General features: G+C 49.2%; 11 protein-coding genes across 11 annotated transcripts; 7 read left to right on the forward strand and 4 right to left on the reverse strand.

The window, feature by feature from the left end:
* Positions 1–1,142: 1,142 nt before the first annotated feature.
* Positions 1,143–3,124, reverse strand: N7503_005147 (putative amidase; the record flags this gene model as incomplete). The annotated part of the gene is made up of 2 exons (XM_057064694.1): positions 2,655–3,124; positions 1,143–2,598 (listed from the first exon to the last, which is right to left on the reverse strand). The coding sequence occupies exons 1-2, from the start codon at positions 2,954–2,956 to the stop codon at positions 1,143–1,145; spliced, it is 1,758 nt and encodes a 585-aa protein (XP_056922437.1). The 5' UTR covers positions 2,957–3,124.
* A 1,033-nt stretch (positions 3,125–4,157) lies between these two features.
* N7503_005148 (uncharacterized protein) lies at positions 4,158–5,601 on the forward strand (the record flags this gene model as incomplete). The annotated part of the gene is made up of 3 exons (XM_057064695.1): positions 4,158–4,442; positions 4,547–5,055; positions 5,106–5,601. Coding segments are annotated over 3 exons (1,290 nt in total), but the record flags the coding sequence as incomplete, so codon positions are not given.
* A 585-nt stretch (positions 5,602–6,186) lies between these two features.
* Positions 6,187–7,219, forward strand: N7503_005149 (uncharacterized protein; the record flags this gene model as incomplete). The annotated part of the gene is made up of 3 exons (XM_057064696.1): positions 6,187–6,495; positions 6,546–6,640; positions 6,697–7,219. 3 exons carry the CDS (start codon positions 6,187–6,189, stop codon positions 7,217–7,219), a joined length of 927 nt encoding a protein of 308 aa, XP_056922439.1.
* Positions 7,220–7,835: 616 nt separating this feature from the next.
* sdh2 (succinate dehydrogenase iron-sulfur protein subunit SDH2) lies at positions 7,836–8,830 on the forward strand (the record flags this gene model as incomplete). Its single annotated transcript, XM_057064697.1, has 3 exons — positions 7,836–8,199; positions 8,285–8,436; positions 8,510–8,830. The coding sequence occupies 3 exons, from the start codon at positions 7,836–7,838 to the stop codon at positions 8,828–8,830; spliced, it is 837 nt and encodes a 278-aa protein (XP_056922440.1).
* Positions 8,831–9,990: 1,160 nt separating this feature from the next.
* Positions 9,991–11,793, forward strand: N7503_005151 (cytochrome P450; the record flags this gene model as incomplete). Its single annotated transcript, XM_057064698.1, has 4 exons — positions 9,991–11,178; positions 11,227–11,337; positions 11,390–11,556; positions 11,619–11,793. The coding sequence occupies 4 exons, from the start codon at positions 9,991–9,993 to the stop codon at positions 11,791–11,793; spliced, it is 1,641 nt and encodes a 546-aa protein (XP_056922441.1).
* A 193-nt stretch (positions 11,794–11,986) lies between these two features.
* N7503_005152 (SDR family NAD(P)-dependent oxidoreductase) lies at positions 11,987–12,928 on the reverse strand (the record flags this gene model as incomplete). The annotated part of the gene is made up of 3 exons (XM_057064699.1): positions 11,987–12,247; positions 12,313–12,563; positions 12,631–12,928. 3 exons carry the CDS (start codon positions 12,926–12,928, stop codon positions 11,987–11,989), a joined length of 810 nt encoding a protein of 269 aa, XP_056922442.1.
* Positions 12,929–13,576: 648 nt separating this feature from the next.
* N7503_005153 (glutathione S-transferase family protein) lies at positions 13,577–14,257 on the forward strand (the record flags this gene model as incomplete). The annotated part of the gene is made up of 1 exon (XM_057064700.1): positions 13,577–14,257. The coding sequence occupies one exon, from the start codon at positions 13,577–13,579 to the stop codon at positions 14,255–14,257; it is 681 nt and encodes a 226-aa protein (XP_056922443.1).
* Positions 14,258–14,841: 584 nt separating this feature from the next.
* N7503_005154 (uncharacterized protein) lies at positions 14,842–15,104 on the reverse strand (the record flags this gene model as incomplete). Its single annotated transcript, XM_057064701.1, has 2 exons — positions 14,842–14,876; positions 14,939–15,104. The coding sequence occupies 2 exons, from the start codon at positions 15,102–15,104 to the stop codon at positions 14,842–14,844; spliced, it is 201 nt and encodes a 66-aa protein (XP_056922444.1).
* A 2,126-nt stretch (positions 15,105–17,230) lies between these two features.
* Positions 17,231–18,982, forward strand: N7503_005155 (uncharacterized protein; the record flags this gene model as incomplete). Its single annotated transcript, XM_057064702.1, has 1 exon — positions 17,231–18,982. One exon carries the CDS (start codon positions 17,231–17,233, stop codon positions 18,980–18,982), a length of 1,752 nt encoding a protein of 583 aa, XP_056922445.1.
* Positions 18,983–19,182: 200 nt separating this feature from the next.
* On the reverse strand, positions 19,183–20,043 carry N7503_005156 (class II fructose-bisphosphate aldolase; the record flags this gene model as incomplete). Its single annotated transcript, XM_057064703.1, has 1 exon — positions 19,183–20,043. The coding sequence occupies one exon, from the start codon at positions 20,041–20,043 to the stop codon at positions 19,183–19,185; it is 861 nt and encodes a 286-aa protein (XP_056922446.1).
* Positions 20,044–20,732: 689 nt separating this feature from the next.
* On the forward strand, positions 20,733–22,325 carry N7503_005157 (Zn(II)2Cys6 transcription factor; the record flags this gene model as incomplete). The annotated part of the gene is made up of 1 exon (XM_057064704.1): positions 20,733–22,325. One exon carries the CDS (start codon positions 20,733–20,735, stop codon positions 22,323–22,325), a length of 1,593 nt encoding a protein of 530 aa, XP_056922447.1.
* Positions 22,326–23,036: the final 711 nt, after the last annotated feature.

Consider the following 23,036-nt stretch of genomic DNA (forward strand, 5'->3'; position numbering starts at 1 on the left):
GGAGACTAAACTAAAATTAATTAAAGTGTGCAAAAAAAACTACCAAGAGGATTAGCTCGGTGCATGATAATGTTTCACGTTGTTGCTTTAAGTCGTTCCTGGCCCCACAATAAGCTCCATTGAGTAATCTGTCGGGACGCTATACTCGGTGAGGACGATTCTCCGGACTCAACCCTATCCTTGTAATTTCAGGGCGCTTGGATACGGTGTTCCGAGGGTGTCCGTTGACTATGGTGAATGGTTTTTCCAAGCTTTAGAAAGCTACTAAAGGCTACTAGGGGGGGCGACATGAGGCATAGCTAAGCCTGGCATGTCTCACTGATAAAACAAATTCTTCCGTCTTGGCTCTTGGCTGTGAAGTTGTCCACTTTACGATACAGCGGAGACTGGTCCTAACTCAAGTTGACTTCTCCGTTCACCCAACATCCAACTGCCGGTTGAAACAAAACCCCTTGGAAGTTCTTCCGAAACTCAAAGGGTCGCCGATCATGGGGTTGCGAACTCATATTTTTGCGTCAATAAGATCAGCCCGTGTACTGGTACGAGCGGATGGCCCTGACCTCTCGACGATCACAGTCATGATCGTCGGATGATATACCTGATCTGCAGAGTTATCCACTTTCTTTTTTTGTAGGGGACTCCACAAGAGGCTCCAGATAGCATCATAAGGAGGAGTCGGAAATTGTCCATTGGACGTTAATATAATGCTTAGTTCTAGAAAGGCTTGGTGCTCCACTATCAATATCGGCATTGGTGACCGAGCTTAGTGGCAAGAGGATTTAGATTGATTTCTCAGCCATTGCAAAGCACATGGCCACTGAAGGCGCTAGGCTGGGCTAGTGATGCACTATAAGGCTAGATTGCAGGAATGGCTGATACCGGACTTAGATTCCCAACAAAGTCTGGCTTGATTAGCTTGTCAAATTATTGGTTATTTGGATGGCCGACCGGAAGTTCATTTTCTCTCTCTCTTCCATATCTAGCGTGACTCCGGTCTACGGTCTACGTAAAAGGTATATTCCGCGAATACCGCAACAAATCATCCATTAATAATCCGCTATTCATACATGATGCAGGTGTACAGGTGTACAGGAGATGTAAGTCTCACGTCTATCAAAATTAATTTATGCAAATATGCAATCTTATATCACGGGCAGGTTGCGCTCAAGGTAGCCGCGCCACTTGGGAAGAGTGCGCTGCCACTTGGTGCCGGAGGTCTTCTGGAGATCCTCGATGGCACTGGCGTACTTGATCAGAGTGGGCTCGGAGAAGGCAGTGTTCATGATGGCAAGACCGTAAGGCATGCCAGACACCTCCTCGGTACCAGCCGGCACAGTGATAACGGGGTAACCGGCCTGGGCGGCGATCTGAATGCTCTGAGCGACATCAGGGGGCACAAGGAGACCATCCAGAGTACCGTTCTGCCACTTCAGGGCAGCGTCAATACCTTCCTCACGGGTGGTGCGCTGGCAGAAAGCGAGAGCCTCCCAGTAGGTGGAGTTCATGACACCCTTGCTCTCCATGGAGGCAATGAGACCATCCTGGCCGGAGCCGAAGGCGGGGTGGATGCTGGGGTAACCACCCTCGGAGCCGTAGTTGTCGATGTTGTTCTGGACAAGGTCCTCAACGGAACGGATGTCGGTGTTGTTCAGGTCGGCAAGGTAGGTCTTCAGGTTGTTGTAGAAGTCGACCTTGACGTAGGAGTACTCGGACTCGTTGGGGTAACCACGGTCGGTACCGTAATCCCAGTTCCAGCCGTCAGGGGAAACGATGGTCTTGTAGTGGGGCAGCTCGGTACCGTTGATGATGGTGGCACCAGCAGCCTTGATCAGATCAAGGAGCTCCTCGAGCTGAGCGAGCTGGACAGGGTCATTAAGAGCCCAGAAGGACTTCCAGGGCAGACCAAAGACGGCGCCCTTGAGAGCATCTTTCTTAGCTAGGAACTGGGTGTAGCCATTGGCAGGGACCTTGCCAACCTGAGCAAGGGTGTAGTTGTCGCGGGTATCAACACCGTAGATAGCATCCAGGGCGTAGACGGCATCACGGACGGTCTTACCGAAGGTACCAATGGTATCCTGGTGCAGAGACTCGGGGATAACACCATCACGGGAAGTCAGACCAACGGTAGGCTTGATACCAACGATAGCATTACGCTGGGCGGGGTTGATGACACTGCCATCGGTCTCAGTACCGAGGGCAATCGGGATCAGGTTGGCACCGACGGCGACACCGGGACCAGTGCTGCTACCACCGGGGTTAACGGTGAAGTTGTAGGCACTGCGGCACTGGCCACCACGGGCACTGAAACCCTCAGAGTAGTTGTTGGAGCGCATATCAGCCCACTCGCTCAGGGCACCCTTACCCAGGAGCAGAGCACCGGCCTTACGCATACCGTGGACAACAAAGGAGTCACGGGGCACAACGCTACCGAGCAGAGCCCAGCAACCAGCAGTGGTCTCCATACGGTCCTTGGAGGCGATGTTGTCCTTGACAATGAAAGGAATACCGTGCAGAGGGCCACGGACCTTGCCCTTGGCACGCTCATCATCCAGCTTCTGAGCAATAGAGAATGCATCAGGGTTGTGCTGCAGAATAGCACTGGAAAATAATTAGCACGAGAACGGACCGGGTTGCAATCAAGGGGGGGGTCGTACTTGAGGTAAGGCTGGGTCTGGGAGATACGGTTGAGGTAGCACTCCAGCAATTGAACACTGGTGAAGGTACCGTTGCTCAGACGCTTCTGAATATCGTCCACACTGGCCTCCTCAAGCTGAAACCCATGGCAGGTGCGCATGGGGAACAGGGAGGATCCATTGGCACCCAGACGAGGGAAGTCATAGGCATAGGGATCAGTGAGGATCTGGGACGCGACGAGAGTGTCGACCTCCTGGGTGGTGGCAACAGCGGAGCCGGCCAAGGCCAAGCCGCTCACGAGCGCGTGCAGCAAAACCGACATGGTGTATATGTCAAACGGTCAAGATCAAACTCCACAGAAAACCATGTGGCAAGAGAAAGCGACGATCTCTGGGGGAGCTTGTATTTTCATATACAAACCACTGGGGGGGACCACGCGGAAAGGGTTATGGGCCCATGTTGACTAACGCACACGCGACTCCACAGCAGGAGAATGTTTTCTCCCAGTCAATACCTGGTTTACTAGTTGCCGGAAGGGATGGAACGTCGGCAAAGAAGCACGGGCGCGCATTAAGTTGCGCCTGAGCGCTATTATCTACCAACGAAAACACCTCAACTACGCCTAGTTTGCCATGTGCGCCGAATATATATTGCTCCTGGCAATTATAGCCGCTGCTAGTGTGTACGTTTCGGCAGGGCAAAGTTTGGACCTGCCTAATTGTGTTAGTTCGATCAGAACCGAAGAGTTTGCATGGCATGTCACCCACGGTCGGAGCCGGATTTCGCCCGGTTTCTAGATCGCTTACCAGTCTTCCCTCGATCTAGACCCACAAAGTGGATGCAGGGACTTCTACCAAGCATCTTGGGTTGCAGATGAATGGTTCTAGCGACCTTCCTCTTACGCAAGCAATTTAATTGATAGGCCTATGTTTCACCTGATGGGCCCTGATACTCGCCGGAAAATGCCTCACTGGGATTCTTTTCCACCTAGCACCAGCTGGGGATCGCTTCCTGCAAGTCTATGTAGATTAGACGCATGGACTGGTGTTTATGCTGATCTTTTGATATCTTTGGCTTTTTTTAAGCTGGTAAATCGGATACTGACGTCTGACGTCTGACGTCTGACTTTTGACTTTTGACTTTTGACTTTCCCTATACACTATAATGAACTTTGATCGGTGGAATCTAAACTTTTTTTTCTCTTCAAAGCATGAATCAGTGTGGATTTGCCCCTTCGCACAGTGGCATGACCGGATGTAATTGGACCGCACAATGGCACAATGGCATGACCGGATGTAATTGGACCGAGGACAAATCTATTCTGACTCCACTAATTTTTTTCTTCATCTGGTCGACTCCGGCGATGGCTTGCTGGTACATCCTCTCGTTGGCTGCTCCGATCATTGTGGCCAGGATCTATTGAACAAATAGCCCACGCTAGCGCGTTCTCTTTCCTTTGCAGAGGGCGGCTCAATCTTTTTGCTCCAGTCATTCGTTCATTATAGTCGACCCTCCCCAAAGTACTTTTGCTATACTCAGTATGTCCTGCTAGGTGGTGTCCGTCATTTTATTGTTTCATTGAATCTACAATGACAATTCCCGCCGACATCCTCGCCGCAGACAAGGCGGGGAGAATCCCTGATGGGATCTCCCTCACATACCTTGCGGAGTCTCGCGATCATTCGGCCATCGTGGGCATCTTGTTCATGGTCTGTTTCACCGGCATTCTGACAATTTTGCGTCTCTATGCTCGAGTTTTCCTCATCAAGAAAGTTGGTCTGGACGATTGGTTAACCATTTTGACATGGGTATGTACTCTTCTAAATATATTCTTATCAATCTTCTGCATATTCAACGCATTTTTCAATTTGAGGCCTCGCAATAGTCATGAAACTAACTAGATCTTGATTAGATGATCTACATCAGTTTTGTGGTTCTCTCCGTTGTCCTGATCAACTTGGGAAGTGGTCGTCACATCGAGTATATCGAATATGTCCTATCGTTAGCAACCGTCCGTGAAACCGAAGTGTTGGACTTCACTGCACACATTCTCTATACAACCGCTCTTTTCCTATGTCGACTGTCCGGTCTTGCCTTCTATCACCGACTTACCGCACGCACGGGCCGGCTGCACAAAGCTATTCTCTTCGCTGGACCCTTCCTCTTCGCTGCATACCTCCCCCAGCTCTTTCTTCTGATCTTCCACTGCAAACCCGTCACCGGGTTGTGGCCGTATGCCTGGCAACCAGGTGTCGATGATTACAAGTGTCTCTCCTGGGGTCTGGTCTACTCTGTCAACTCAGGCCTCTCGCTAGCCTGCGATGTCCTGATGTTCATCATCCCCGCGCTTCTCATCAAGCAACTCCACATTTCCTTGAATAAGAAGATCAAGCTCTCCTTTGTCATGTTCCCCGGTGTCTTGTCAGTCCCCCGCCTCCCAATCTTCCGTTATCCAGCTAACAGCCCCACAGCGTGATTGTCATTTCCGCCGTCCGTGTCTGGCTAGTCGTAAAGGGCCAGTGGGCCTCCGATGGTAGCTGGGCTTACAACCCCATGCTATGTGTCGAGAACGCCGAAATCGCAGGCACATTACTTGCGCTTTCAGTGCCCGCCCTGAAACCCGTCTTTGGAAACATGTTCTCTCGTCTGACTGAGTACACTGGAAGTCGCACTCGGTCCCAGTCCCGGTCTGCCGGAAACAGACTGCGGAGTCAGTCTAAGCCTACGAGTGCATTGGGCTCGTCTGTCCGTGATGATAAACGGTTGCTTAATTGGTCGAAAATCGGCAAGGATGATTATGAAATGATGCCGTCGGAGGTTTCTGTCACTCGGGAGCTGTCGAAGTCTACGAAGACTCCTGGTATCCGTGTGACTAATGAGGTTAATATTACTCGTGGAGAGGAGAGATCGCCGTCGCCGCAGTCTTCGGTGCCTTCTACCCATGAGACACATGTGCATGAGACATAGAACATAGAATCTGTCTAATATAGATTATAAACTAATACAACAAAAACTCTTCCTTTTTATAATAATCAAATTCTTGTTTCCGGATTTTATTTTTTTGGGGGGTTTTTGTTCTGGGTCGTACCTATCATAATTGATATATATTTTGGAGCCAACGTTGCCTTGTGGGTTCAAGCTTCCCCGCATCGCTTGGGCAATTAGTGTAATTCTAGGCCACTTTCATGCAGGAACCCCATCAAGCTAACCTTCGGCCTTTCGGCTCTATCCAGCACCGAATAGGGACTAGCTATGTTAATTGCATGATTCTCGTGTTGACTACACTTTAATTTGGACCGAGAATGTTGATTAACAATCATTTGTTTGACAAACCACGAAATGGTAGCACAGACCCCACGAATCATTCCTGATAATTCTACACCTTTCACAAGCATTGGCCGAAGAAATATATATACAATGACCCAGCAATTGAGTTCATAACCTATTCTGGATTTCGTACATTTTCAATTGTAAAGTGCTCAGTCAGTCGGTCCTATTCATTTATCCCTGCAACTTCAACCCGCTACCTATATATATACTCTTTACCGAACCATGACACTCAAGTATCTCATAACCGGGGCCACGGGAGGTCTAGGCGCACAGGTACTGTCCTACCTTGTTGCCAATGTTCCTGCATCAGAATACGCCGCTGCCTCCTCGAGCGAAGCCAACCGCAAGCGATTTGAAGACCAAGGCATCGCCTTCCGGTTAGTGAACTACGACGATGCTTCGTCGATGAAGAAAGCGTTCAAAGATGTCGAAAATCTGTTTTTCGTGAGCACCAACACGTTCGACGTCGAGAAGCGAGAGAAACAACACCAGCGCTTCGTCGACACAGCGAAAGAGATGAACGTTAAACATGTACGCCTATGACTCCATATCCAAAACACCAGTATATTGACCGTCAACAGGTGTGGTATACATCTCTCGCCTTTGGTGGATTCCAGTCCGACTCCAAAGCAGATGTGCAACAAGCCCATTTGATCACGGAGGAGATGCTGCGAAAGTAAGCCAGACTATCCAGGGATCGCCGGAAACTTGTGTAACTAATTCGAATCCTAGCGCTGACATCAACTTTACATCAATCCGCGAAGGTATATATGCTGATGCGTTCCCGGTCTTCATGGGCTGGTACCCCAGTACCGAAAAGGTATATCTGACATCCGACGGCCCGGTCGCATTTACGCTACGGGCGGAGCTGGGCGAGGCGACTGCTCGACTGATGGTTCGAGGTGGCCATGATAGAGAGATTGTGCTCCTCACTGCACAAGAAACGGTGTCTTTCGCTGAAATAGTCGACGTGATCAATGAGACCACTGGCCGACAGGTTCAGGTAAAGCTAGTCTCGCCCGAGGAGTTTGTGAGGATCAAGACAGCTGAGGATATCGGAGGGAAGCCAAAGGCCTTCTTTCAGAAGTTGGTGACGTGGTATGATGCGATCGAGAAGGGGGATGCTGGAGTTACTGTATCGCTGATGGCGGATTTATTGGAGAGAGAGCCGACGCCGGCCCGAGAGGCCATTCGCGCGTTTTTAAGGGAGAATCAAGACTATGAGTGGCATCAGAACTATGCAAATCGTGGTTAGTGGTGTATCAAAGTTTGAATGAAATCCATGGAGATGGTTGGATGAGGCATCTGTCCATTGGCGGCATGTGAGTAGGTCAGCACATATAGCACCGAGGCTGAGCCGAGCTGGCAAGCCGTTAAATACTCGGCAACCGACCCGGGAACGTCGATGCCTTGAAGCCTGAGGTGTCAATCTCCGGATTGTTCCACCCAGACCAATTGAGGAACTCTTATAGAGGAAAGACATTCCATATCAATTGGGTAATCAATCATATCAATCCGGTGGTTCATTATCAATCGCGTCTATGCTTAATTCCAATACCATCGTCACCCGGCAACCGAGCGGCAGTAGACAACTCCCCAGAGCAGACGCACATCAAAGCAAAAGCCGTGTCCGCCCGATTTCTTGACAATTAGCCCCGCCGTGATTGGTCCGAGCCCGCTGACTCAGCTTTTTACCGATTCTCAAACCCGAGGTTACTGACAGGACTCCTTGACCTCAATTTGTTCGTCTTGGTTTGTTGGTGATCCTCAACGACGGCTCGTTCCATCTTGACCCTCTCCTCTCCACGGAATAATCCCCGCGTGTTGCTACTCCATTGACCCATCACCTCTGGAGTTTTGTCACCTTCGCCATGGCCTCCCTCCGCACCACATCGCGACTCTTCGCTGCGTCGCGCCCGCTGTTCCGGCCCGCCGCTTTTGCTCGCTCCTATGCCACCGTCGAGGCGACCAAGAATGTCGACCCCATCCCCTCCGAGAACCCTTCCATGAAGACCTTCAAGGTCTACCGTTGGAACCCGGACACCCCGAGCGAGAAGCCCACCATGGAGAGCTACCAGCTCGACCTGAAGAAGACCGGCCCCATGATGCTCGACGCTCTCATCCGCATTAAGAACGAAATCGATCCTACTCTGACTTTCCGCCGCTCTTGCCGTGAGGGTATCTGTGGTTCTTGCGCCATGAACATCGACGGTGTTAACACCCTGGCTTGCTTGTGTACGTGGTCCCCACGCCTCCGCTCTGGTCTCGCCACATGGAGGCCTCCATCAAATGCGTCCAGCAGTTACTGATCATCGAACAGGCCGTATTCCTACCGACACTGCCTCAGAATCTCGCATCTACCCGTTGCCTCACACCTACGTCGTCAAGGATCTTGTTCCCGATCTTACCCTGTTCTACAAGCAATACAAGTCTATCAAGCCCTACCTGCAGAATGATACCCCCACTGCCGATGTGAGTGATACCGATATTCCAATTGCCACCCAGTCCTTTGTAAGGCGCATGTTTACTAACAGTGAACAAACAGGGTCTTGAGAACCGCCAAAGCCCCGAGGACCGCAAGAAGCTCGACGGTCTTTACGAATGTATTCTGTGCGCCTGCTGCTCTACCTCCTGCCCCTCCTACTGGTGGAACAGCGAGGAGTACCTTGGTCCTGCCATTCTCCTCCAGTCTTACCGTTGGTTGATCGACTCGCGTGACGAGAAGACCGCCGAGCGCAAGGCCGCCCTCGACAACAGCATGAGTGTCTACCGTTGCCACACCATTCTCAACTGCACACGAACCTGCCCCAAGGGCCTTAACCCCGGTCGTGCCATCGCTGAGACCAAGAAGATCCTGGCCGCTTAAATTGTGGATATAAAAACGGAGTTGGAAGTCCTTTCCTATGTGCCAGCCGCTTTTTTATTTGTCTTTCTATTTCCTTGTTTCTTATCTTACTTTTATTTACCGACCCTATCACGGATGTTTTCATAGGTGTAAAGTGTGGACATTTTTCTTCCAGGAATGCAGTAATCCAATTTCCTTGAATCTTGATCTCCATAGCCGAGTTGAGTTGATTCGGCTATATGCCTCGATGAGCCGCAACCATGTCACGTAGCAATTTTGCCACAAGCCCTTTATTCTGTACGATCTAGAATCCGGTTTATAAGAATATGAGAACTTGAATTTGACCGATATATTACTAAGATTACTCCATGATGATTCTGTCAATTTTCACTCTTTCCCAGGTGTCGATCCCCAGACTTTCTCGGGATTTTAACTTACGCGGGTCCAATGCATGCGGCTATTTGTTTTCCCCATCTTTTGTGATACTCCAGTTTTAAGTATCAGGTCTTAATTTGGTGTGATTATAGTCCACTCATTTGAGCGGGATTACATCATCTGGGCTGTTAGCACAGTTGGTAGTGCGCTCGCTTCGCATTTGAAGCTGCGAGAGGTCCTGGGTTCGATTCCCAGATAGTCCACAGGCTATCCCATTTCTTTTTTCTTTCTTTTCTTTTTGTTCTTTTTGTTCGAACAATGCCTTGATTATCATTATTGTGATTTGTTCTTTTTTAACGCGATTCGGCCCGCAGGAAGGTCCGGCCCTAGCGTCACCATCTTTCCCATCTAGGCAAGACCCAGGGTAAGTAGTAGTTCGTCTCTTGAACGCTAACTGGTCCGATTCTCAAGCGCAGATTGCATGAGATCCAGTCATGCAGGACGTGTCCACGCCTAGCTTTATCACACCAATGCACTATTGCATCCTGTGATATGGGTCGTATAGCGTGGCTTGCTGCACTTAGGTGCATTAATTGTTGAGCGGCCAGTCACGACAAAGAATTCACGAATTTCAGCTGTTGGTGGAAACGACATGAGATATCCTTGTCAATTGTAATTTGTGCTATTAGTTGATTTCAACTCTGTGCGCCATTTATGTTGATTCCCCTCTCCCATCGATCTTGCGTCACTTTTCTCTTCCTATGTGATGTTTTGATCCGAAATACTACCCGGCCCGTACCTTTGCAATGGACTTTGTCCTTTCTTACCCCGTCATTGCTGCAGCCCTATTGAGCTTGCTAGCCATCTGCAAAGCCATCTATCGTCTGTACGTCCATCCATTGTCAGGATTCCCCGGCCCCAAACTAGCCGCCGTGACTTCCATCTACGAATTCTACTACGATGTCGTCAAACGTGGCATGTACCTATGGGAAATAGAGCGAATGCATGAAAAATATGGTATGTACTCTTATCTCTCATCAGGTCCTCCCATAACCAATGCCACGAATCAATCTCCAACCAAATTCCGCAAACTTCGTCCGGCCCCGCTGATCCTCCCAGGTCCCATTGTCCGCATAAGTCCCCGAGAGCTGCACATCAAAGACTCGCATTACTACGAAGACATCCACGCCAGTGGCTCTCGTAAACGCAACAGAGACCCGAAATATGCCGTCTCGTTCGGAGCACCATATTCCCTTGTCGGAACAATAGACCATGATCACCACCGATTCCGCCGAAGTTTCATCCAGAACTACTTCTCCAAGCGCTCTGTCACAAGCCTAACGCCCTATATATCGGCAAAGGTTGACCAGCTCCTCAACCGCTTACAAGCCGCCCACGAAAACTCAACTGTCCTTCACCTCCAGCATGATTTTGGTGCACTCACTGCTGATGTGATTACACAGTATTGCTACGGCTGGAGCTATGGGTATCTAGATGACACGAAGAGTTCGACGAGGAATGACCTCGTCGACGCTGTCAATGGTCTCATGCTTATGTTCCATGTTAATCGGTTCTTCCCATTTCTTGTGACTATCTTCCGGAACGCCCCGCAGGCTGTTGTACGCTTTGTGCAGCCGCAGATGGGTGACTTATGTGAAGTCAAGGCTCAACTGCGTAAGCAGGCGACTGCTGCACTTAAGAAGAAGTCCGCGGAGGTGAAGGAGGGCGATGAGAAGTCGAAAGATTCAATCTTTGACGCCTTGACTGCGCCGAATGTGCCTGAGGATGAGAGGACGGTTGATCGATTGGTTGATGAGTCTGCTTTGCTTCTTGGTGCGGGGACCGAGACTACGGCTAGATCTCTTGCTGTGTCAATGTTTCATGTTATTAACGATAAAAATATTGGGAATAAGTTGAGAGAGGAGCTGAAGACTGTTTTGGAGAAGCCTACTTCTAAGGCTACATGGACTGAGTTGGAGCATCTTCCTTATCTTGTGGGTATTGTGCACTAAGAGTCACGTAAATATGCTGATTATATCTAGACTGGGGTTGTTAATGAGGGCCTGCGCCTAAGCCACGGTATGACAGCACGCTTGAGTCGTATCTCGCCGATTGAAAATATGCTCTACAAGGACTGGGTCATTCCTGCCGGTGTAAGTACTAGCTCTTGATTGTCTTGGCCACTCATCTACTGACACTTTTTAGACCCCGGTCAGTCAATCAAATTATTTTGTCCACATGGATCCTACTTTGTTCCCCGAGCCCCAGAAATTCGATCCCGAGCGATGGGTCCAGGCAGCAGAAAAGGGCGAACATTTGACCCGATACATTGTTGCTTTCACCAAGGGTGCCAAGCAATGCTTGGGTATGAAGTAAGCAATTTTGAGCACATCTACTCGATGAAACAATTACCTTTGCTAATACAAAATACTAGCCTTGCCTATGCGGAGATCTACATGACTTTGGCTCATGTTTTGCGGCGCTTTGAGTTGGAACCGCATGAAACCACAGCGGAGCACCTTATTGTCCGTCGAGAGCTGGGAGTCGGTTATTCGATGGATATGAAATTCGATGTCATGGCGAAAGTGGTAGGTGTTGTACTGGTGTGATCAGTTAACCGGGAGCATGTCAGGAATGCCTAGTCACTCCTTTGCCTTCTGTCTCTTTGCCTGTTGGTTCATATATTTATAGCTAGCATGAAGGATACCTGCGGCCCCTGAGAAGGGCACGCGATTTTCGGAATTCTAAATGAATAGTCCACATTGATTTAGTCAAAGTGGGCGCGCCAACTTAACCCCCAGGCTACATAGTCCCAGTAACTCCGCCGCTAACCGAGATAAACTGTGCAGTGATCCACCGGCTCTTTTCTGATACTAGCAGAAGCGTAGCATCAGCCAGATCCTCCACTGATCCGAGGCGATTCGCAGCTCGCGTCTGTTCATACATAGAAAGCTGGAGCGCAGTTGGAGATCCGTCAGGAGCCACCAGATACGCTGCCGACATATCTGTTGGAACTGGACCGGGTGCGAGTGTATTAACAGTAATCCCGTGGCTCTTGCCAAGCTGTCCGGCGTTTCGTTAAGATGTTGTCGAGCGTAGAGAGTGGTAAAACACGAAAGAAAGCTTACCTCGCCAGCCCAAAACGTCGTCAGCGCATCCATTGCAGCTTTTGCCGCACCATACACAGGGGGTGGAACCAAAATCTTCGAGGCGATGGAGCCGATGTTGACAATGCGGCCGCCTTGCGGCATTCGACCTACGCCAACAACAGCTTGTGTCATGTAGATCACGCCGAAGACGTTGACGGCAAATTCGTATTCGAGCTGCTCTTTTTTGACTTCCAAGAGAGATGTGTTGCTTGCAGCCGCTGCGTTGTTGACTAGAACAAGTAGTCAATCAGTCTTGTCCAACTGCCCGGCAAAGACATCACGCCGCCCATGACATACCTAGAATATCGATGTGATCGACGCCAAATGCTTCCAGGATTTGCTCAACCATCCTCTTCGCAGTATCGTAATTCTCCACTCCCCCTTGTACGACAAAGGTTTTGGTGCCAAACTCTTTATTGATATCAGTCGCTACCTTCTCAGCCCGCGCCTTAGAGCCTTCCGACACATAATGGATTGCCACAGACGCGCCGTTGCGGGCGAAAGCTCTGGCAATAGCGGCGCCGATGCCAGTCTCTCTGCCAGAACCCGTGACCAAAGCAGTCTTTCCTGCAAGTGAGAGTGTGTCGGCCGACATTTGCGAAGTAAGAATAAAATATAAAAAGATAGCAAAAAAAGGAATCGAAGCAAAGGATCACACAGCTAGTTCCGTAGTCGGACTGGCAAGGAGCTATGATTTACATATACGAAAGAGTCGACTATATGAAAATGCTAGTAGTAAACCTACATTAAATCAAATAGGTTATCAATCATCAAAAAATTAAAAGCCGGGGAAGCAAAGCTTGATTGTGCTATCTACGGGGCCCCCGCTCCTGTTGATTATGAATATCTCGGGCAAGATTGTCGCCGCCCCGAATCGTTTGACTAATGCCGCATAAAACATTTGATTGGCTCTAAGTAATCCTTGTTTGTATCATAACTTTGTGCTGTTTGTTTTGATGACCAAGGGCCAATCAACATTCCGAAGTCTAGGCTGGGTGGCTCCATGGTCCGTAGATTGTTATACGAAAGGCCTATTAAACGCTGATGGACATCACAAGAGAATTTGGTAACTATCCAGCTTACCAAGCGTTCGGTCTTCTTGAGTGCCGAACTAAACAATTCGGGTCCTGCTACTCCCGCCATTGGAGTATGCCGGTACTATTTAGCAGACCAGCCCTCGGTCATTGTAGTCTCTGCATCGAACTCTCTTTCTCCCAATCATTCAGTCATTAATTCACTCGCCATGACTTCCAAGCCTCTCACTTTGTGGACTCTCCGGGGCCACGCCGGCACGCCCAACCCCTGGAAGGTCCTCATAATATTGGAAGAACTAAAGGTTCCATACGAGACCAAGTTGGTCGATCTCGAAGACCTAAAGAAGGAACCCTACGAGTCTGTCAATCCTAATGGTCGCGTTCCTGCCCTCAACGATCCGAACACCGGTATCACGATCTGGGAATCCGGTGCTATCCTCGAGTACTTGATGGACACATACGACAAGCAACACACGGTCAGCTTCACCGCCGGCTCGCAGGAGTACTACGAGAGCAAGCAGTGGCTACACTTCCAGGTATCCGGCCAGGGACCATACTTTGGGCAGGCCACCTGGTTTACGGTCTACCACCCCGAGAAGGTGCCTAGTGCGGTCGAACGCTATGTTAACGAGATCTGTCGTGTTTCGGGAGTACTTGATCGATCGCTCCAAGGCAAGGAGTACCTCGTTGGCGGTAAATTCAGCTATGCCGATGCTGCTTTTGTGCCGTGGTTCGAGGTGGCTGCGCTTTTCTGGTCAAAGGAAATGGATCTCGAGAAGAAGTTCCCGCATGTTAATTCCTGGTTGAACCGTATGAAGGCTCGCCCGGCTATTGCCAAGACAATTGATGATAAGGAGAAGGCTGCGGCTGCGGCTGCGGCAGAGAAATAAGGCAATATGATGACAGATAAGTCTTCTAGATAGAAGGCGAAATTTTGTGAATGAATGCAATTATATTTATCTACTCTATTTATATTTGCCCATCTCTCCAGCTAGCGTCTTGGTATCGGGGTGCAGAAAGAATCTAAGGGTGCAAATTGGTGAAGCTGGTTTTGCACTTCTCTTCGGGGCTGCATTTTGTCCAAATTTTTTTGACTATGACAGTCTCCTTACACTAATTTCGAATCGGTAACTTGTCGAAATGCCGAAGACACGCAAAGCAAATCAGGGCATTCCCAGCAAATATCTTCACCAAACTATGTTTCTTCCATTTGAGGTTTGAGTAAGAACTCTGTTAATTGTGCCTTCCGTAGATCCATAGAGCACTCTGATGCGGTGGCTTTTTGCTTGGTAATCCCTTTTCTACCTCTTGAGTGATAAAGTGACACGTCATTCTCGACCCCAATGAATTGAGTAGCAGCCTCTCTACTTCTGCATGGGCTTCTCTCATCAACTCATGGTGGTATAACTTAAGGAGCTGCCTGAAGTAATCAAGTAACTTTGCGCACATCTAATCGAACAAGCGAATTTTTTGGCTAATCCAGAGCAATAGACTTGCCTATGCCCAGTCCTACATGACTTTATGAGGATATCTGACTTGTTTAAGAACACTTGTCTACCATCAAAACAAACTTGGACCATCCACCATGCGTTTCACTGCTGCTTCCTGATACTCACCGCCGCGCCCAGCGCTGAGTCCGTCGAGGTCGGGGCGAGAGATGTCGGAGTCGGCATTAAAATCTGCAACGACGTTAATATGAGAGGAAACTGCGTTGATGTTGTAATCTACGCTCGACATGATTGCCTTTTACCATCATCCAATTCTATTCTTGCCCACTTTTAGCTTAGCAAAACTGCGAGCGAAGTCAACCGCCACCTTTGAAGCTAACCCCTTGATTGCGTACAGACGCCTTGAACGGCCGTTCCGTCAACCAGAACCTTGGAATGTCAAGTCAGTTGGGATCCCCCATGGCTACCGCTGTCGTCTTCTGGAGGTAAGTGCTCTCTATTGTGTCTTGATGAGAAAATAGTGACTAATTTGTGATTTCTTACAGTTTCACCGTCTGTAATGGCAGCGGTACCCGCGATATCCCCCCGGTAGTAACAACATCAGCTCTGACAAAGTTAACTCTGTCAAATGCTACGATAACTAAGCTATGCTTGGATTAACTGAGGTCATTAGTCTGAATAGATGCAAGAAGGTGCTTAAAAGGACGACTAGGTATGGTTGATACATATCAATTGATATCCAGATCAATGGTTTCAGTATCAATATATATATCTGACTTGCCACTACACATACCTACAATTCAAAATTGCGAACCCGAATAGATGAATGTTCAGAATTTCAAGGTCTATCCATGATAGAATAATGGATTGTTTAATATGATTCACCAAATACATTTGATACAGTAACTGAGATAGCCAACCTTTGGAACCCGTATTGTTGGAAGGTTGGTAGATTTGCACCCACGTGGTCCAGAAGAGTCTACGGGATCCAACCTACAAATCCCATAAGACAATCCAGGCAGACAGTTATACAAGGTTATTTCACATGAGGATTCAATTCTGAATATTGCCTAGTGCTGGCTTCGAATTCTGCGATGTCAACAACCTTCATACCTATCGCGATCATCTGGGTAAGATATGGTGTTGGCAAAGGAGTAACTTTTATCAGCCTTGCAAGGCTGCAGTGTGAATTTACTTTAAATAGGATCCACATAAATAGTGCATTCAATAAAAGAGTACAGTATGTCTCCAGACCATTAGCTGTGGGTCCAGAAGCTAGATATAGCTCTCGTTGTGTGGGAGTTTACCAAATAATGTTCGAGCATTCAGCTAGATACGCCCGGAAGGAATTGCAATAAATAGAGAAGTCCTCTCAGTAATGAGGTTCAATCCATGCCAGGGGGTTTTACGGATCTATAATTGGCAGAGATATCGATGTGGCTGCATTAGAAATACAGTATTTGTAACAAAGATGTGGATCACTTAAACTTCACCCCGCAGATCAAAACAACCGATGTGAGTATTTAAAACGCGAGACTAAGAATCGATTGTTGATGTGATAAGTTTTCGTTGGGGCTGGTAGAGAGGCTGGGCAGTATTTCGGGTGGTCGACGCTGTAAGGGATGCCAGGGTTACCAGAGGAATTTTCCGTTGCGTGCCTGAGCATCCCTACATACACAACCTTGAAAGGAGAGTGAACTTCTGACAAGAGATGGTTTCTTGGGATCACATTTTATTAGTCATTTGATGTGCCGAGAAGTAGGATAAGCCTTTTCATCTTACTTCTGGCAGGTCCGAAAGCTTGCTGATACAGCTTGTGGCAGACACCTACAAGCATTGCTAAGAATTAATGTTCACTTTAAGCTTCTAATGAGGCGTTCCATTAACTTTGTACTAGTCTGACTGAGGGTCAGATTCCATACAGAACTATCTCACCACCTGCCATCTTGAGCAACGAGAATAGAATCATTGCAGGAGCATTCTATCATCTACCCATGGAGCTCCATGACCTGCTTACATTGTATGTGAAATATTATTTCAGGGTCCACTGCATCTTCCAAACACCTACAAGCCATTACAGGAAACTTCAACGGCTATCATTCCTCGGACAACCCAATCTGGATCGAGGAATCCAAGCGTCTCTCCTGATCGACCATACCAACGGGACCTAAAACGCCCCTACGCTATGAAAACTCGTCATAGCCCCAGGCAAAAACGCTGATCATGTTCCCGCGTGTCTGGTATGAGAGACGCGGTAGTGAAAGATCACAACAGAATGGGGATCAAAAGTCTAACGCGTCTCTTTATAAAACCCTCGATACCCCTTCGCCCCCATTCCCACATCTATAGTAATTTTTCCGACCGATTACACTCCTTTCGACAAGTAACAGAGGTAAGTACCTCAGTCTCAACGAAATGCGTTACGCCTACGTCTCATTGGCGGCTTTCGTCCTTAGCGCTACCGCCGCGCCATCTTACCCCCGTCCCGACGACGCTGGAAATGCATTCAACAGTTTCCCTTTCATGGCGGGAGGAACTTCAGCTGTAGATGACGATGACGATGGAATGGATAGCGCCATTCCAGCCGCCATGGAGGCCATGTATGCCGTTGAGTCCGCAAAGGCCTATGGAGTGCAACAGGCTGCTGCTGCAAAGCCATCCCACGCAGCTGTGCAATCTGCTGCTCACAAGATGATGCATAAGCCTGAGGCACCTGTCGCCCCTGAGGTTCCTGAGGCTCCTGTGAACCACAATGCTCCTATGGAGATGGCAAAGCCTGCCGAAGAGACCAAGCCTACTGAGGAGCCTAAGCCTGTTGTTGAGCCCAAGCCTACCGAGGAGCCCAAGCCTGTGGTGAAGCCAGAGGTATCTGAGACTCCCAAGCCGACCGCTCAGCCATCTCCTTCGGCTGAAGATGTCGATATGCCGGATCTGGATATGCCTGGATTTGACACAATGCCTTCCGAGACTCCTAAGCCAACCGAAAAGCCAAAGCCCGTGGTGAAGCCAGAGACATCTGAGGAACCTAAGCCGACTCAAAAGGCCAAGCCCACCGAGGAGCCCAAGCCCACTGAAAAGCCACAGCCTGTGGTGACACCAGAGGTATCAGAGACACCCAAGCCCACTGAGAAGGCTAAGCCTACGGAGGAGCCCAAGCCCACTGAAAAGCCAAAGCCTGTGGTGACACCAGAGGCATCAGAGACACCCAAGCCCACTGAAAAGCCCAAGACTTCTAAGAAGCCCACACCCGCTACGAAGCCAGAGACCTCGGAGACACCCAAGCCAACCGAGAAAGCTAAGCCTACGGAGGAGCCCAAGCCCACTGAAAAGCCAAAGCCTATGGTGACACCAGAGGCATCAGAGACACCCAAGCCCACTGAAAAGCCCAAGACTTCCAAGAAGCCCACACCCGTGACGAAGCCAACTGTGTCCGAAACCCCCAAGCCAGCTGAGACGCCAGCTTCTGTGGCCGATGATCTGGCTATGCCGGATTTGACCATGCCTGACATTGACGACATGTCTTCCGTGGAGCCATCCGCCAAGTCCAAGCCTTCCCCTACTGAGGAGAGCATGCCTCTGCCCACCGAGGAATCCGAGGATGATGATGGCCAGGATGAGTTTCTTCCCTTTGAGAACGTTGTGCCTCCGATGCCGCAACCTGTTGCTCCTTCACCCACATCCCAAGCCGCGGCTGTTGCTCCTTCGTCCACTTCGCATGTTGTGGTTGCCAAGCCTACACCCTCGCACAGCTCTTCCATTCCTCTGATTCCGAAGCCCTCGCCATCGAGTTCTTCCAGCTCTTCAGCTAGTGTCACTCCGGAGTCCTCGCCCTCGAGCCCTTCCAGCTCTTCTGCTTATATCACTCCGAAGCCATCGCCTCCGAGCTCTTTCAGCTCCATGGTTAAGCCTACTCCTCTCGCTCACTCGTCCCCGGCTCCTATGAGCAAGCCGAGTAAGCCGACGTCCACCCCCTTGATTCCCAGCCGTCACCACGCCTCTCTTTCTGGCTCTGCTACGCCCTCTAGTGACGCGCCTTCCAGCTCCACTCCTACACCAAAGGCAACTGATGATGCCCTCGGTGGTCTGGATAATCTCGGCGGTGTGTCCCAGCTTGTCGGTGGCCTGCCTCTCCTTGGTGGCCTCCTTGGCAGACTTGGCGGCCGTTAGAGATGTGTTACTTTCTATTCCTTTCTATTTTTGGCGTTTCTGTATTCTCATATATCCAGGGGTGAAGTGGAGGTATTGTCGTTGCGAAGGCCCTCTTTCATAATCAAGAAACTTATTTAATCCGTAACAAATCAAACAAACAACTGTTCTATTCTTGAATTAAAATAGTCCGTATAAAAACACCAAATAACAATCATGTCTCAAGGGTATCTCCCCGCAGCTCCCAACATCTCAATACATCCCTCAACAGCCTTCTGCATAGCGTTGGTAGCTTCCTCCAACAAAGTAGTCAGCGGCACCTTCCCAGCCTTCTCCGCCTGCACCTTAACATACTCATTATTCAAAACCTTATTGATGTTAATCTTCGACACCCCGCAATCAATGCACTTCTGGAAAATCTCCTTCGAAAAAGGATCCGCCCCATGAAGTACAAGCCTAACCTTCCTCCCAACAGCCTCATTAATAGACTGCAGCCGCTCATACTCCAATTGAATTCCCCTTGGCCCATACTCTCCATGCACATTTCCGAAAGCAGGTGCCAACCAATCAATCCCCGTATCAACAAACTCCTGACTCTCCTCTGGAGTGGTCAAAAGTCCCTCCAGATCAGCCGTATCAGCAACACCATCCTCTCCACCCTCGATACGTCCAGGCTCAGCTTCAGTAGCGATTCCACGCGCATGGCAATAATCCACCAACTCGCGTGTCAATGCTAGGTTCTCCGCTTTCTCGTAGTGCGACATGTCGACCATGATACTGTCGAAGCCACCCAGGTCGGCTGCATACCGGATGATCTCGGGCGTTTGTGCGTGGTCCATGTGTACTGTTACTGGGACGCTTGCTTTGCGTGCTGCTTCTGCGGCGGCGTGGACGAGGATTCCGTCGGCGTAGTGTACTGCCCAGGGGAAGAGGAGGATCATGGCGGGTGAGCGCTTGGCTTCTGCTGCGCGGACTGTGGCTAGGATGCCTTCGACATTGTAGCAGCACATTGCTGGGACGCCATAGTGGTTTTCTGAGGCATGATCGAGGATGCGCAAAGCGCGATTTTCGGTGAGAGACATCTTGGGCTGGTAATTGGGTCTATGAGAGCTGTAGAGAGTGCGTGGGGGGTATTCTTAATTGCGGGGTTTAGCTAGTTTTAAATGGTCGAATTGTTGCTTACTGGTGTTCGCTGTTCTGCCCGCGGTGCTATCTGTCGCATGTTGTCCGATGGGTCGGAGATGGACCGAGGGTCTAATTACGTCAATTGACGTGGGCCGGATCCAAGGTTGTAGGTCTCTCGCATCAACTCTGTGAACTATGGAAACGTATATTACTTCTTTGGGCTAAATTGTTTCTTTAAAGATTGCCCTTCATTCCAAGTTGATCAGTGGTTGAGGGAAATTGAAGCCTTGCATGCTTGATAATAGGTCATTAGATGTGCCGGATTTCCTCTGCAGGGTGGGGCTTTCCAATTGATTGTCTACACATGAATCTGATAAGCTACCGAATCCGGTTGACAATGGTAGATTATGATCAAGCTGGTATTCATTGTTGACTATCTAGAGCTAATCGTTGTCAGCTTGTGATTGAAGTCACGTGAACAAGTGCTGATGAGCACACAACAGAAACGGGGCGGCCTAATCTCGACTTATACAAGCTTCCATCCTTTGTTCTTTTTCTATCATCTTCTGAGTTCCCCCTCCAGATGTCCTGAATTTTTTGTTCCATTCTTTAAATAATAAGCTCGCCCTTTGGCGCATCATTCACCATGAATGCTAGCCTGAATCTTGCGCCAAAGAGAAACCGAGAAAGTACGTCCAGAGTTCGAACTGGATGCAGCACTTGTAAAGCTCGTCGAGTGAAATGCGATGAAGCAAAACCTATCTGTCGACGTTGCACCACTGGAGGCCGAGAATGCGAGTATAGCACCGCACGTACAGCACCACCACGAAACGTGGTCACGGTATATCTGCCTCCTGCGCAAAGTCAACCGGTATTCTTCGTAAATGATCGCGGCCTCGAATTCTTCCACCAGAAACTTGCTGCGAAGTTGGATGGTCAATTCACCTCACAGTTCTGGAGCAAGCTTGTTTTACAACTATCACACTCCGAACGATCAATTCGACATGCCATATCAGCCATCAGCATTATTTATCAAGATGTCGAATCGTCTTTACGGCACCCGGCAGGCTATGTTAATGCCAATCCTGAGGCTCAAAAAGAGTGGAACAAAGCAATGAAGAGCCTATCAGCGCGAATTCAAGCACATCCCAACTCGAACTTGGTACCCTTGACCTGCTGCCTTATGTTCACGTGTATCGAGCTCCTTAAAGGAAATGTTGAATCTTCTATGCTTCACGTTCTGAGTGGGTTCAAAATTCTAGCTGCGCTCCGTCCCAGCAGCGACGCAGCCCAGGGTCCAGGGTCCAACCTCTCGTCCAACGATCTTAAAGCCATCGAAGATCATATCATTCCGATATTTTCACGCCTGAATGTTCTTTGTTCTCTCGCTGGCAGAATGACTCCGCCAATTTACGCCCCTACAACTAAAGAGGATTTTCCCCAGGAAGACCTTGCTCATTCTAGACAACGGCTCATCGAAATCTTAGATACCTGCATCCGATTCATTGGCAAAGTCAGTATCAAAGCAGCTATGTTTCAAATCGACGTCGACGAGTTCATTGAACAGATTAAACATCAGACAAGGCTAAACACATGGCGCGACCGGCTAGATGAACTTCTCGAACGAATGCAGGCTGCCGGAAAGCCGGCGAAAGAAGACGCACTCAATCTACTTTTGGTACATTACAAAGTCGTTTACATCTGGATACGAGTCTGCACCGCAGCTGGGGAAATGGCCACAGACTCTTACCACGCTGACTTTGAAGAGCTTGTGCGTTACGCGGAACAGGTTGTCAAGCCGGGTGTGGGAATGGCGACACCACAAATGCTGTCATTCGACATTCAAATCCTAGGGCCCCTATATTATACCGCGCTGAAATGCCGTCATCCCGCAACACGGAGACGTGCCCTGGAATTGCTGCAATTGGCGCCTCGACGGGAAGGGCTCTGGAATGCACATCACGCATACGTAACTGCCAAGCGAGTGATTGAGCTGGAAGAAAGACATCTCAATGGCCAGGACTTGCCAGACGAGACTTCGAGACTGTATGGTCTCGTCTTGCCCGATGATGGGTCACGGATCTACAACCTGAGCGAGATGCCTTTTGACATTCGGAAGTTTGGCTACAGCATCGTGCCCAGCCCGGCTTATCCAGGCATGGTTGAAGCTGTATTCCACACAAAGCCGTGGGGGCCATTGGGAGAGTGGCATACAATCACGGAGTATATCGAGCTATGATGCATTGGGTATTCATATCTCCAAAGTACCAAAATGATATGCCTCCAGGGCTTTCTAGCCAAGGCTGCAGCATGCGTGGGAAGATATTCCACTTGAGCGCAGCTGAGAGAACAGGTTCAAACGGTGCAATTCTCATCGCTCTAGAGAGGACAAAAGCCTGGCATGATATTATGAATGATTAAATTGATGATGTGATCTAGGTCCAGCACCTTGGAGTACTCCCGTCCGTACGTACCATTCATTATTCGTAACCTTAATATTTAAAGATCTTTGCAAATCACGAAATCAGCCAAAAAAGGTTAGATAGTTACGAGCCTTACAGGCAACAGTCCAGCCTCATTATTAAGACCCGCTGACATGATTGGTCAAGAACTTACGAGGCTTGGAAAATCGGGCAGTGAGCAGGTAAGCAGGTAATCGTTGACCCGTTACGACCCAAAAGTGGCGAAGCTTGTCTCAAGAAAGACTCTTGATTGGCTCACGGTTCGTAGCTGTCTAACCCAAAACAACCTCGTAAATGCCTAACCAGAAACGGGTTAGCGCCCTCAAACATGCATTTCGCGTGATCTATAGTAGGAGAGAGAATACCCTTTATAATGATCCATTTCACGCCATTGTCTGAACTTCGATTTCTCTTCACTCCAAACCACATTCCTCACTCCAATACCAGTCACTCATTGTAACCGCCACTTCCCAGATTCCACGCTACCA

Source organism: Penicillium pulvis (genome assembly GCF_028828015.1).
Source record: "Penicillium pulvis strain IBT 33274 chromosome Unknown contig_23_segment0_segment0, whole genome shotgun sequence".
In the NCBI taxonomy this organism is placed as follows: Eukaryota; Fungi; Ascomycota; class Eurotiomycetes; order Eurotiales; family Aspergillaceae; genus Penicillium; species Penicillium pulvis.